The sequence below is a fragment of the Gigantopelta aegis genome, chromosome 8 (genome assembly GCF_016097555.1).
Source record: "Gigantopelta aegis isolate Gae_Host chromosome 8, Gae_host_genome, whole genome shotgun sequence".
NCBI classification, from domain to species: domain Eukaryota; kingdom Metazoa; phylum Mollusca; class Gastropoda; order Neomphalida; family Peltospiridae; genus Gigantopelta; species Gigantopelta aegis.
Genome location: NC_054706.1, coordinates 21,909,929 through 21,924,928, shown reverse-complemented (window position 1 = coordinate 21,924,928; position 15,000 = coordinate 21,909,929). Strand labels below are relative to the sequence as shown.

Sequence of the window (15,000 nt, the reverse complement as noted above, 5' to 3'; positions counted from 1 at the left end):
AAGGGATCTTTTATATGCACCATCCCACAGACATACTACGACCTTTGATATAGCAGTCGTGATGCACTGGCTGGAACGAGAAATAGCCATCGGGCCCACCAACGGGGATCAATCCTAGTTCGATCGCACATCATGCTAGCGTTTTACCACAAGGCAACATCCCGATCCCTGTTCAGAAAACAAATTTGAACGTTGACAATGTCTAGAGCGTGTCTTGACATCGTAGACAATATAAACGTTTCGCCATGCTGCCAGTTCAAACAAACGCCTTTTAATCAATTGGACTGCAATTAAGAGGTAAACGGAATTAACGCCCCGATGATTTTTAAAAGAACCAGTGTTTTATTGATAAAATCAGTTATATTTCATCTATACATAAGATATTAATGTTTTGGTATTGGGCGTCCTCTGGCGACCAGGTCTCAATGCAAGCCACATACTTGTTGGATCAAAGGCGATTTATCGAGTGTTTTCTGGCCACAGCGTCTTTGAAGAGGATACATCCTCAGCTGCGTCCATTTTTGATAATGCACTGGAGACGCCTTTAACATACGCGTGGATCTGTGCAGTTCTGTGCAGTTCAGACTTTGACTTTGAATTATTTTAACGTGCCCATATACCGCTAAGGTTTCAGGCATGTCTTTCCCGGGTCCTGGGTCCTGGGTCAGAAAGCTCACGTGTGTCATTGTCACAGCCCCGCATGTCTGTACAAGTGGTGCTGTGACCTTAATTAAAATATGCAGGTTTTCCATAAACTAGTTGAGTCATATTTATAGCTTAAATGTTTGCATTTTGCAGGTGGTTATTATTATGTTAAATACGAACGTCAGTCTTTTAAATCAGCGTTTATATCTTGTTTTGCTACGAAATCTTTCTTTGTGCTTTTAAATAAGAGTGAGATTCAAATATGTTTACAGAGTAAGGCAAAAGCAAAATAGTTTAATGCAAGTTCAGTAGTTCACCTATCCATATCCTGCTCCCCTAGCATGCTAACTGAATTAAAATTGCTAATTTTATAATACCGTACATATTAAATATCATACCTTATCTTTTCATACCAGATACCATACGTTGGTATATGATATACCATATTGTTATATACATACATGTAGCTATGACATATAGATCTACAGAAAACATAAAACTTATATTCGGTGAAATCATATTAATAAACCATTTCATGGTGGTGTTTTTTCGAATACGATTTTTGTCAACTCGTGATGTATGAAAATCATATTTTCACTCAATACTTCTCAATTCGTGAAAATATGGTTTACACACATCACTCGTTGACATATCTATACCATATACTATACCATACCATGTTATACCCTACCTTACCAACATACGATACCATACAATGCCATGTCATCATGTCCCATACTATACTACACCATACAAACAAACATACTATACAATACTATACCATACTATAGGCGTACTGTTCCATGTGATACCCTACCATATTATATCGTATCATTCATCAATATACTATACCTTTAAACAATTATATATATTTTTTCCTACAATCTGTGGTGATTATGATTAAGTAAATATATACAATTTGTAAACACACTAATTATGTCAAGGATCGAGTTAAAACGCGATGATGCAAGTGTGCTCAGGAACAATAGAATACCTTCCTCCACCAACAACATTCGTCAGAAGCACAATCATGTAACAGCCAATATACATGTGAAAACCAATAATGGAACCATGTTCATAAATATTGACCTAAAGTAGTTTTCTGGATGAGTAAAGTGTTTTCTTCCACGAGAGCAGACACTTACCTAACTTTCCATATATACTGTAATTGCTTGCTTGTCAGGGGTTCCTTTTTTTTTTTTTTTTTTTGGGGGGGGGGGGGGGAGGGTATAGAGTTTGTTTTGTTTTTCTGTTTTTTTCTTGTTTTTCTGGGTTTGTTTTTTTAAAGCACATACTGACTGAAATGTGGGAGCTAAATGTGACTTAAGGACAGCATAGAACAGGTCGCCGTCAAAGTTGTAAGGGAGCCATAGGTACTGCCGGATCGCACTCCCATACATTCGCCCTGCAGTCAGGCGTAGAACTGTTACACGTTATTTGCATTAACATTAAATTTTGTGTTCACAATCTGCAGTTTGGCTACTGTTTACCACTTGGTCCAAAGGTAAATTCTAACTTGTGACTTCTTCCATACAACCATACAAACTATTATATATATATATATATATATATATATATATATATATATTATATATATATATATATATATATATATATATATTAGAGCATATTGTAAAATTGTGCTTATGTGTCATTTCTTCTTTTTACTGTCTTACGAAGGAGCCTTATCACACGAATTAATAGAATGAGGAAAAGAAAAACTAATTTTAGTGACGAATGTGGGCATCGCTATTACTGGATATAATTATTTGAAGAATGCATGCACAAATGACCCCATGTAACATGCACCACAATCATACCCTCCAAATCTCGTGCAAGACATACCGTGTAGGCACTGTACACGCTCACCAATCAATACAGTGCCAGATTATCTAATATATCAGAATTACTTAGATTAAGTCTTGAATCAGTGTCATCTCGCTAGAGATATCGCTTATTACTTTGACTTGCTGCCCAAAACATGTCATGCAAGACAATGTCGGTAAGACAAGACGTGTCCAAGATAAAACCCAATATGCTATGTTCTGAAGACCACCACAAAAAATAGTCTATAATGGTGTAGCTTTGGATTAGATTAGTTTGGCGGTCGTCTGAGTGTGCGCGTGTGTGGTGTGGTAGGAGTAATTTGAGAATGTGCAGACGTGTTTTGTCATGTAAGGAGCACTTGCAAAACAATTGTTTATAAAATATTAGAATAAAAAAATTAAAAAATAAGCAATGCTTATGAATATTTATTTTCTTCAAAACGGTCACTGTTGTAGTAGGATTGGTTATTATTTACATAAACTGTCCGACAACTTGTTAATACCCAAAACGCCAGTTTTAGTATAACGATTCTGGTTTTATTGTAGCCAAATGCTAACAATAACTCCTCACAGAATGACGCCATTCACCATTCTATAGCAGTAAGGATGCAATATTTGTCTTTTAATAATAGCATCTCTGAGAGCAAAATAACGGTTGAGTTTGCTACTGAAGTCACCCTGTTTTGTAATAGCGTATCCATTTTGCATTAAAACTGGACCTGATAACACTTGTGGTAGCTTTCACAAATATATCTTTCATTACAAAATTGGGTTCCCCACAAATATTAGCGTATTAAATAAAAGATAATAACATAAAGTTATTTATGTTACATCCTTGAACCATTCTAGTTGATACATTCTGAAGTTTATTTCACTAGTTCTTTCAATATTCCTATAATATATTGTTTATGTATCAGTCTCGTGTAATCATCTAAAGTATTCTAACAAAAGGACAAACCAATTTCGATGCATCTCAATATTTTGGACGTGTACATGAATACAGGAAATTTATTAAATGATCGAATGTTAAACGTGCTGTTCGCGTTCTCTTTGAGTTCATAACCATCTTCAATAGATGGTTAATATCAAATGCTTATGGGTAGGTGGTTATATTTATAACCAGGAATATATTTTCATATACGAGAAATAATTTGGCATCGACATATGAACTATTTGTATTGGTTGTGTACTACTACTACTGCTGCTACTGCTACTGTTACTACTAACTACTACTAACGAAAAATAAAAGTAGGATCGCTATTTTTCTTAGTTGTTAACATTTTGGTTCGGACTTTAGTAGTAGCAGCTACTAGTAAAGTCCGAACCAAAATGTTAACAACTAAGAAAAATTGCGCTCCTACTTTTATATTTCGTTAGATTTTATCCACATTTTGTCCAGACAGAAATTTTGAAAACCCCCATTACAATGACATAGATTCCATATATCGACTTCGCTGAGATCGCATATGTCAAAAAGCATGTAATTTTGTGCCGGCTGCCATTTTGACTTTTTATGGAATATTCTCCAAGAGGGGTGAAAGAATATGACTTAATCTAACAACGTCATAACATGTTATGATATAAAAGCAAACGTGATGACGTCATATTTTTTTTTTTAAATTAGTATTTGTTTTGTTTAAAGTTACCATTAGAGATAATTTATTTTTCATTAATTATGTCATATATTTTGGAGGCTTTCACCCCTCTTGAAGAGTATTCCACAAAAAAAGCAAAATGGCAGATGACAGAAAATTACATGCTTTTTGCCCTATGCGATCTCAGCGAAGTCGATATTGACGACATCGTTACAGTCTCAGGTTTTTTCACAACTTGTGTCTGGACAAAATTTGGGGGAAATGTAACAGTAATTAAAGGTAGAATAGTAATTTATTGTAGTTATTAACAATTTGGTTCGGACTTTACTACTACTGCTGCTGCTGCTGCTGCTACTACTACTACTACTACTACTACTACTACTACTACTACTACTACTACTACTACTACTACTACTACTACTACTACTACTACTACTTATTATTATTATTATTATTATTATTATTATAACAGATAATAATATTATTAATGATGATGATGATGATAACTTTGAAATATAACGTAGTGGTGATGCTGCTGCTAATAATAATGTTAACGACAATGGTGTTAATGATGATGTTGATGATAATGATGATGATAATGATTATGATGATGTTTATCATGATGATGATGATGATGATGATGATGATGATAACTTTAAAATATAATGTCCAGTGTTACTTTTAGTATTATGCACGAACATACGGATGCATGCATATACATATACACACAGTCATCAATAGCACTCACGCTTATCTGTTCTCTTGAATATCAGATGCGACAGAGCTAAAAACCATTCATTCGTTCATTCGTGTGCTCTTGTAAAGGTTTTCCAACCTATACATGCACGTCCATTTAGCATTCAGGGTTTGTAAGTTCAACAATATTCACTTCTGATTCTAGCTCTTTTTGTTGCTGGATGCCATACACAGAAAACGTAATCGAATAGATATGTTTTATACAAATACTCTAGAAAAGACAATTAGCAATGCACTAGGAATTGGAAGCTGAATTAAGAGTCGACACTGCAATGCATAATAGATGTATCAATTCCCATACTAAATCTCTGGGGAACCTGTAACAATATATTTACAGACCATCAGACCAGTGCTTGCAATGGATGAGAAAACAAAACAATAATTACAGCGCTTGTGTGCTATAAATGGACGTGCTCGTCCTGCGATATCAAAGAGGCACCATCAATATTTGTGTAGTTAGTTCATTAAGGAGAATGAAAGTTAATCACCATTCACGCTGTCGGTATAATATAATATGTGACAATGTAATCTGCGCTCCAAATATAGGTATTGGTATCTGTCATAAAGTACACGTTGTCACGAACCGGTCTTGATCTAGCAGCAGTTTAGCCATCAGCCTTAAAGCTTGTGGGGATCTGGGTTCGAATCCAGGCACCGCCGTGTGTTTAACGGCTCAGTGGGAAGACGTTAGACTACTAAAGCGTCTTTTCTCTCACCAAACATTAACCCACCCACTAACCACTGTTCTGGATAGATGTCCCAGATTCCTGTAATGCATGTCCAGAACAGCGTGCTTGAACATTCAGTGAATATATGCATGGAAATAAATTAAAGATTAAAGATTGCACGGAGGGCTAACAGCAAGAATAGGTTATAATGTTCAATCGTGGCGAAAATAAGAAGAGTCCACGTTTTCGGATAATTTCCCACCCTTTTACAACTTGTTAAAAGTTGATAATTATAATTATTTGATGTCTCTTTTAGAGAAAAAAAAGAACAACCGATTATTAAGTTTATTTTGTTTAATGACGCCAAATGAGCACACTAATTTATTAATCATTGGCTGTTGGATATCAAATATTTAGTAACTGTGGCATGCAGTTAGAGTACATTATTACACTTTTGCATTAACGGCATGTTGAATGGGTTTGAAATTACAACGGATATATCAAAGGTTTTCATTGCTATCCACATACAGTTGAATTTTAAAACTGCCTTACCTCCCACTATAGTCTGGAGGAAGGTTGATATCACTACTATATTACTACCACCATATATATTACATACTACTGCTACTACTACTGCTACTATTACTTTTACTACTACTACTACTACTACTACTACTACTACTACTACTACTACTACTACTACTACTACTACTACTACTACTAATAATAATAAATCATAATCATAATAATCATAATCATACTCATAGTTGTAGTAGTAGTAGTAGTAGTAGTAGTAGTAGTAGTAGTAGTCGTAACAGTGATATATGTATTATTATAATTATTATCATTATAATCATCATCATCATCATCAGCAGCAGCAGCAGCAGCAGCAGAAGCAGCAGCAGCAGCATTATTATTATTTGTAGTAACAGTGGTACAAGATTATTATTTATTATTATTATTATCATTATCATGATCATCATGCTTATTATTATTATTATTATTATTATTATTATTATTATTATTATTACTATTACATTTCTCTGTGTTATCAGGTTTTGCTGAAGTTCGCCTGTCCGACGAAGACCAGCTGATCAAGCACCTGCTTCACATGTACAAGCGACGAGGACGCTATGGCCGGCCCGTCAAGCACTTCAACGACAGCGTCAAGATCCAGTTCAACATGCAACTCATCCAGATCATGGACCTGGACGAGAAGGAGCAGGTGTTGACGCTCAACGTCTGGGACAGATACGTAAGTGCAGCAGTCAAGTGGATTCACCAGTCGTCCAAGACAGAAACCTGTAGTGGACCAGTTCCTATACAGAATAGAATAGATATTTAACGCCCTCCCAGCACGAAAAATACATCGGATATTGGGAATAGGATAGGATAGGATAGGATAGGATAGGATAGATGTTTAACGACACCTCAGCACGAAAAATGCATCGGCTATTGGTAATAGAATAGAATAGGATAGAATAGAATAGAATAGAATAGCTGTTTAACGACACCCCTGCACGAAAAATACATCGGCTATTGGGAATAGAATAGAATAGAATGGAATAGAATAGAATAGCTGTTTAACGACACCCCTGCACGAAAAATACATCGACTATTGGGAATAGAATAGAATAGAATAGATGTTTAACGACACCCCAGCACGAAAAATACATCGACTATTGGGAACAGAATAGAATAGAATAGCTGTTTAACGACACCCCTGCGCGGAAAATACATCGGCTATCGGGAATAGAATAGAATAGAATAGAATAGCTGTTTAACGACACCTCTGCAAGGAAAATACATCGGCTATCGGGAATAGAATAGAATAGAATAGATGTTTAACGACACCCCAGCAAGAAAAATACATCGGCTATTGGGAATAAAATAGAATAGAATAGAATAGAATAGAATAGGATAGATGTTTAACGACACCCCAGCACGAAAAATACATCGACTATTGGGAATAGAATAGAATAGAATAGACTAGAACACAACAGAACAGAATAGAATAGAATATATGTTTAACGACACCCCAGCACAAAAAAAATACATCGACTATTGGTTGTCAGAATATGGTAAGTGCAATTTCGTATACAGGTCTCGTTTTTGTCCGGTCCGGGACGCTCTCTTTATTACAAATAATTTTAAAACTAAAACAATCATTCAATCTTGTGTATAGGGGCGGGACGTAGCCCAGTGGTAAAGCGTTCGCTTGATGCGCGGTCGGTTTGGGATCATTCCTCGACTGTGGGCCCAAGCGGTTATTTCTCGTTCCAGACAGTGCACAGCGACTGGTATATCAAAGGTCGTGGTATGTGCTATCCTGTATGTAGGACGGTGCATATAAAAGATCCATTGCTACTAATGGAAAAATGCAGAGGCTTTCCTTTCTTAGATTATAATATTATGTCAAAATTACCAAATGTTTGACATCCAATGACCGATGATTAATAAATCAATGTGCTCTAATTACTGAATACAATCACGAACAATAACTTGAAATGAATGAAATGAAATACTACAATAACAATACATACAAAACTATTGGAGCAAATATTAGATATGTAGATTTAAAACTAACTGCAGCTTTGAACCGTTTTAAAGAATTCGCAAGTTCGTTGTGGATTATAGCGAACAAACTTACAATGGACATGCATTGAAACATTACAGACGCAGACCCTAGTTTCATCTCATAAAAACGAACACTAAGTTTAGTTAATCTACAAACCTGTAACACACTTGGATAAAGTTACAACTGAGTGAAACATGAGCCTGTCCCGTTAAAACCGGGAAATATCCTTACACTTCTTAGACGCACGTGCGTTTTTTTAAATATGAAAAAAATGCATTTTATAATATTAAAAACAACAGGATGACCAGAAACACTTCGGCTCTATGGAAATGGACAATCTAAACAATAAAATATAAGTAATGTTTGACTTCAGTGATCATAAAGGGCTCTAATAGTGAAACATATGTTGTAGTGTTTGAAAAACTAGGGTCTGTCCCTTTAATAATAACAATTAAAGGACTATCTATTAAAGTAACACCATAATAAGGAGAGATCTCCAGATCCTATCAATCATTCGCATTGTACTGTACTGACGTTATGGATAGACGAGCAGAAACGTGGTGGTAGCTAAACTGAAGCAATACCTGATGCATCTGTTTCAGTAGTCACTGTTCTTTGTGCAAATTCGATAGTAAATGCATGCAGGTGTCCAGAACTCACCTGGAAAAGAATATTGCAATCGATTAACAAATAAATCAAAGACTCAACACAACGCACGATAGTAATAAAATTGCTAATGTTGAGTTTGCTCATTAAATGAAGCCTATGTGTCATGAGATTTACAGGAGACTAAATATTAGGGCATTTTCTCATTTCGGTGATTATATTCCTTCATGACAGGCGTAATTAGAAGAACGTTGATTCAATGAATAACTGGATGATACCAAATTATGAAATATAATATTTTATTCATTAATAACTCATATATACATTATAATTCAGGACAGTTTTTTATTAACGGAAATTACGCATTAAATACATTTTCTTGTTTAAAATATCTGTATATAACGACACGTCAGTTATGACGTCTTTGTTAAAACGTGCATGGAAGAAGAATAACGTTGATTGCCTAAGGTAATACATAAACCTTATAATAGTACACAAATACAATAAAAGATACAGGTTATGAACCGTCAGTGACAGAGTAAATAAGTTGCCTGGAGACAACACATAGATGTATACAAATGTGAGGAACAGATAAGACATAAAGTTGTTGAAGTAACTCGTGTCTCAGCATTGCATAATGTACACATTTGGCTACGTTTACGATTATCATAAGACATTAGCATATAAAACGTGTACATCTATGGTACATTTTATTTAAATACGTGTGTCGTAAATCTCTATATGCTGGGCATACTAAAACAAAATTCTATTACTGGTTTTTTTTTTAACAACTTGCATATTACATAATTTACACAATCTCTGGACATGAGGTATATTATAATATCTACCAGTTTCGGATGATATCTTCCAGTTTATGAAAGCATCATCGCAGTCTGCCTAACGAAATGTTTGAATGCGATGTTTTTAAAATACAGTATAAAGAATTGTTAACACTCAAAACCTTGTTAGAAGTTGTACCTCATTATACTGTTTTCATTTGGAAATACAGTGACGTTGTTGATCATTCCATTCTTGCATAGGAATGAATGAATGAATGAATGTTTAACGACACTCCAGCACGAAAAATACATCGGCTAATGGGTGTCAAACTATGGTAATGCAAATAAATAAAGTGATGATCAACATCAATATAAAAATTCAAGATTTAAACAAAAACAGTGTAAAGAACTGTGCAAAAACACAAATATCACAGATAAATACTGAATTTTACTCAAAACTTCAATTTTGTGCTGTATTGGCCATTCTCAAAGAAAATGTTACACCCCTGCACACGGTGAGGTTACAGCACGCGCAGGGGGGGGGGGGGATACACTTCCTGCTGCCATCCATAAGCAGCGGCATCAGGTAACCGTTCTTGACCCTCGAACGAAGTGTCACATTCACCGCATGTTAGTCACCGAATACCCTCTGATTACACCAACGTGTTGTTAAGTTCGCAAACACAACACTCATGTTTGCTTTTACAATAACTTCTGCGCAGCAGCTGAGATTTATGTTAACGAATACGTGCATGCAAATGACATCTGACAGGAAACTTCAAAAATACCCAGTTAGAGGTGAAACCTTTTCATCGCGAATTTACTGCCAACGCCTATTATAGAAGGTTCCTGAAAAACAGTTTAATGTGTAAGGCTGCATAGATCAAAGGCAGAGAGAGTGAGAGAGAGAGAGTGCGAAAGAGAGAGAGAGAGAGAGAGATAGAGAGATAGATAGATAGATAGAGAGAGAGAGAGAGAGAGAGAGAGAGAGAGAGAGAGAGAGAGAGAGAGAGAGAGAGAGAGAGAGAGAGAGAGAGAGAGAGAGACAGAGAGAGAGAGAGAGAGAGAGAGAGAGAGAGAGACAGAGAGGAGCACAAGGTGTGAGTGAGAGAGAGAGAGAGAGAGAGAGAGAGAGAGAGAGAGAGAGAGAGAGAGAGAGAGCGGAGAGAGAGAGAGGAGTGAGAGAGAGAGAGAGAGAGAGAGAGAGAGAGGAGAGTGTGGAGAGAGAGAGAGAGAGAGAGAGAGAGAGAGAGGAGAGAGAGAGAGGAGACAAGTGTGTGTGAGAGGAGGGGACAAGGTGAGAGAGAGAGAGAGAGAGAGAGAGAGAGAGATTAGAGAGAGAGGAGAGAGAGAGAGAGAGAGAGAGAGAGAGAGAGAGAGAGAGAGAGAGATATGGGGGAGGACAAGGGGAGAGACAAAGAGAATCGTTGGGGATGTTCTTCAAATTAAGAGGCGGGATTTAGCTCAGTTGGTTGAGTGCTCGTTTGAGGTGCTTGCGTCGCAGGGTCGAATCACTTCGGTGGGTCCATTAAGCTGATTGTTTTTTCCCGTTCCAACCTGTGCGCCACAATTGGACAAAGGCCGTGGTATGTGCTTTCCTGTCTGTGGAAAAGTGCATATAAAATATCCCTTGCTGCATTAGGAAACATGTAGCGGGTTTTCTCTGATGACTAAGAGTCAGCATTACCAAATGTTTGACACTCAATAGTCGATGATTAATTAATCAATGTGCTCCAGTGGTATCGTTACACAAAACAATTTTTTTTCTTCAAATTAAAATATCTTAACATACATTTTCGTTCCAACTACGTAATGCAAAACTGTTATAAACTGTTATAAACGCACATACCTTTTTGCAACTTGTATAAAATACAAAATGTTTACAGGTCTGATTTTTATTTTTAGTCTAATGTATTCCACTTTGAAACCATAGCGTCTTTGTACACTAACCCCGGCGTCTTGCACTAACATAGAATCAAAAGAGAAACACTGAAGAAAAAAAAATAAGAAAAAAAAATCTTATCTAACCATGTTGTCACTCTCGACTTACATTATGTGCATGGTTATCATTACGTTATCTTCTCCCCACTAGCAATTCCTTAGATTTATAGTCTTCGTTGATTCGCGATACTCATATCGGCGGGCAAGGAACTTTGCTGATCTGATTTTGAGAGACGCATTACAGCCTAGATCGTGAAAGTGACGGCGCGCACCTGGCTGGCTATCCAATTCCGTTCACGTCAGTCTTAGGACCAAAACACACCGGGTCTGGGTCTCACTTATAGAGAGAAAAGAAAACCCACCGGTGTCCATTACTACGATTCAGGAAGGAAGGAAATGCTTTATTTAACCACGTACTCAACACATTCTAATTACGGTTATATGGCGTCGGACATATGGTTAATGACCACACAGATGTAGAGAGAGAAAACCCGCTGCCGCAACTTCATGAGCTACTCTTTTCGATTAGCAGCAAGGGATCTTTTATATGCACCATCCCACAGACAGGATAACACATACCACGGCATTTGATATACCAGTCGCGGTGCACTGGCTGGATACTACTACTACGATTCAGATTTTCAAATCATAATCTTCCTATTGAAACTGGCAGATGGAAAAATGTATCACTAAACAATCGAATATGTCTATTATGTAAACATTACGACATCGGAGATGAGTTTCATTATATATTTACATGTATGCTTTTTTAAGAATGAAAGAAATCTCTATTTACCCGTTTTCTGTCAATCAAAACCAAATATATATACATTTTATAAATTATTTAACTCTAAAAAAGCTGGAAAATTTTCTATATTTTTTAACTTAGTTATGGATACTTTCAAACCCTCTTGCTGATTTTCTGTGTGTTTTTGTATTTATGTATGTTATTGTACTTTCACCATCTTGTCACAATGTATTAATTGTTTTATGTAAACATGTCCTCATATGCCGTTGACTACGGCCTGAGTGTAAAAAAAAGTTCGGTTCAGTCTGGGTCTGGTGAGTGTTGCAAAGGCACCAAGTCTGGTGCATTTTGATGTCTGGGTCTGTAGTTGTGACGTGTTATCAATATACTGTATATTAATCAGTTCATATCTTTAGATACATTTACTTCTATAAACACCAAAAATAAGTATGAGAAATCAAAATCGATTAATAAATACCGTTTCTGTTCTTTATTAGATAAATTAATGAATACGGTTTGAATATTGTGTAGCTGCCAGTCTGGCGCTGTGACAAAACAAGGCATGTTCTAGATCGTCTGTTGCCAGATCTGTAGTTCGCGTCAGCACAGACGCGTTTCATTTTCGACTGGTACCATATTCGCAATGTGTTATTTTTCTTTACCATAGTTTGACACCCAATAGCCGATGTATTTTTCGTGCTGGGGTGTCGTTAAACATTCATTCATTCATTCATTCATTCATTCCATACTCGTCAGGGTCCCGTTCCACGATGCGATCTTAGCGCTAAGATCATCTTAAGGGCATACGGTAGCTATGCACATACGATGATCTTAGGACTAAGGTCGTTTCGTGGAACGGGCCCCAGACCCAGACTCAGTGTGTTTTGGTCTTAGAGGTCGTCTTACACCAATCGATTCTCATTGGCGATCAATTTAATATTTTCTAATAAAGCAGATATATATATATATATATATATATATATATATATATATATATATATATATAAGCAGTATATTGTCCCACTCAAGAGAAACTAATACAAACAGCGTGGTCCCCTTGTATTTTATCTTCTGTCACGATACTTTGGTTCGTGCATGACATTTAAAAGATGTAAATAATATTAGACGAAACTAAAGAAATCGAAGGATAAAACGGTTATTGTCCAATCTTCCTTGTTTTGCAAAACATTCTCAATTGCATTTGTGTTTTGTTTTATCATATACAATATAATGCGACGTTCTAGTGTATCATGTATATTAGCTATATATTCGCTAACTAATATATTATACATATCCATATTGGTATGTCGACAAATAAACAGTTTAGTTTTACTAATGAGAGTTATCATTGATGTATCTCCTTAGTCCTTTGTATGAACAAACAAACATATAAACAAAATAACAACAAACAAATTCGGAGAAAAAGAAATAATAACAGAACAGACAAGACAAGAGGTTTTACTATACCAGATACGATTCCATAGAACCAAATAAGATTCCATAGACGACAATGTTAACGGATATGGTTAAAAACACTATATGCAATATATTAACCAAACTCTGACTCATAAATATTATCAGTATTAAACCCCTCCCTCAAAGTATTAACTGAAGAAAATGGAACCTTTCGTGGCTCATTTTTGCTATATTCTGATGGGTATTTTTTTACAACACCCTTAGTTTCGCACACAATAGTAGCACTTAGTTTTACAGATACCACAAACATGTTTCAAACACAAAGCTACTTGACACAATGGTACTAGATTAAATAAAATTGCATACACCAGTTAGCTGAATGGATCCACCGAGGTGGTTCGATCCTGCGACGCAAGCACCTCAGGCGTGCACTCTACAGACTGAGATGAATCCCTTCCCCGCTAACATGAACGCGATCTCACTATGTAGAGTTTTGCGATCGATGATATAAAACGCACCCTTGTCAACCCAACATCTAGAACATTCTTATAGTGGGTATGTGTTCCACTCTTTTTATTGGCATCATCAGTGGTGATAAGATTATGCTGTTCTTCTAGCAGAAACAGTACCTGAATGTAGCCAGATAGTGATGGCGTTACAGGAATAGACTATTCGTCGGGTGTATTTAGAGACAAGAAGCCGAGAAAAACACGGACCGTTCAATAGAAATATTTCACAAGTGTTGACGAGTGCTTTCCACTTTAATATCGCTTGATAAGATCAAGGGGAAAAAACCTTATAGCCTATTAAAATATAATTCGTTTCTCGAATTGTGTTTTAAATGTGAGAAACATATCAACCTCGTTCTGCCAATATCAGTTTGTCTCGAGAGACCAGTGGCTATATCTCTCGGTTTAAGACTGGGTTTGCACCTCAGTATTGGCTGTTACCCAAACGTTTATTCTGAATGTGCATGCGTAACACACACACATTTACTAATAATTTATAACTGGTAAATTAACGACCATGATAAGTGCGATCGTTTATGCTGGAATAGTATGATTTCTCATTGTGTCCAGACATTCTACAGGGGCGGGATGTAGCCCAGCGGTAAAGCGTTCGTTTGATGCGCGGTCGATCTAGGATCGATCCCCGTCGGTAGATCCATTGGGCTATGTATGTAGGTCGTGGTATGTACTATCCTGTTTGTGGGACGGTGCATATAAAAGATTCCTTGCTGCTAATAGAAAAGAGTAGCCCATGAAGTGGCGACAGCAGGTTTCTTCTCTCAATATATGTGTGGTCCTTAACCATATGTCTGACGCCATATAACCGTAAATTAAATATGCTGAGTGCGTCGTTAAATGTACTGCGATCATAACATTTGATCTTTACGATTTATTATTATTATTATATATTTAGTACACCAGCTTTTATTTTTC

General features: G+C 36.3%; 1 protein-coding gene across 2 annotated transcripts in view; it reads left to right on the top strand.

Moving 5' to 3' along the window:
- Positions 1–15,000, top strand: part of LOC121378810 (neuronal acetylcholine receptor subunit alpha-5-like) — a 111,439-nt gene that overhangs the window by 75,453 nt on the left and 20,986 nt on the right. For both annotated transcript variants that reach the window (XM_041507136.1, XM_041507135.1), the window contains exon 3: positions 6,546–6,745. In XM_041507136.1, the coding sequence (XP_041363070.1) occupies positions 6,546–6,745 (200 nt within the window). The remainder of the gene's footprint in view (positions 1–6,545; positions 6,746–15,000) is intronic.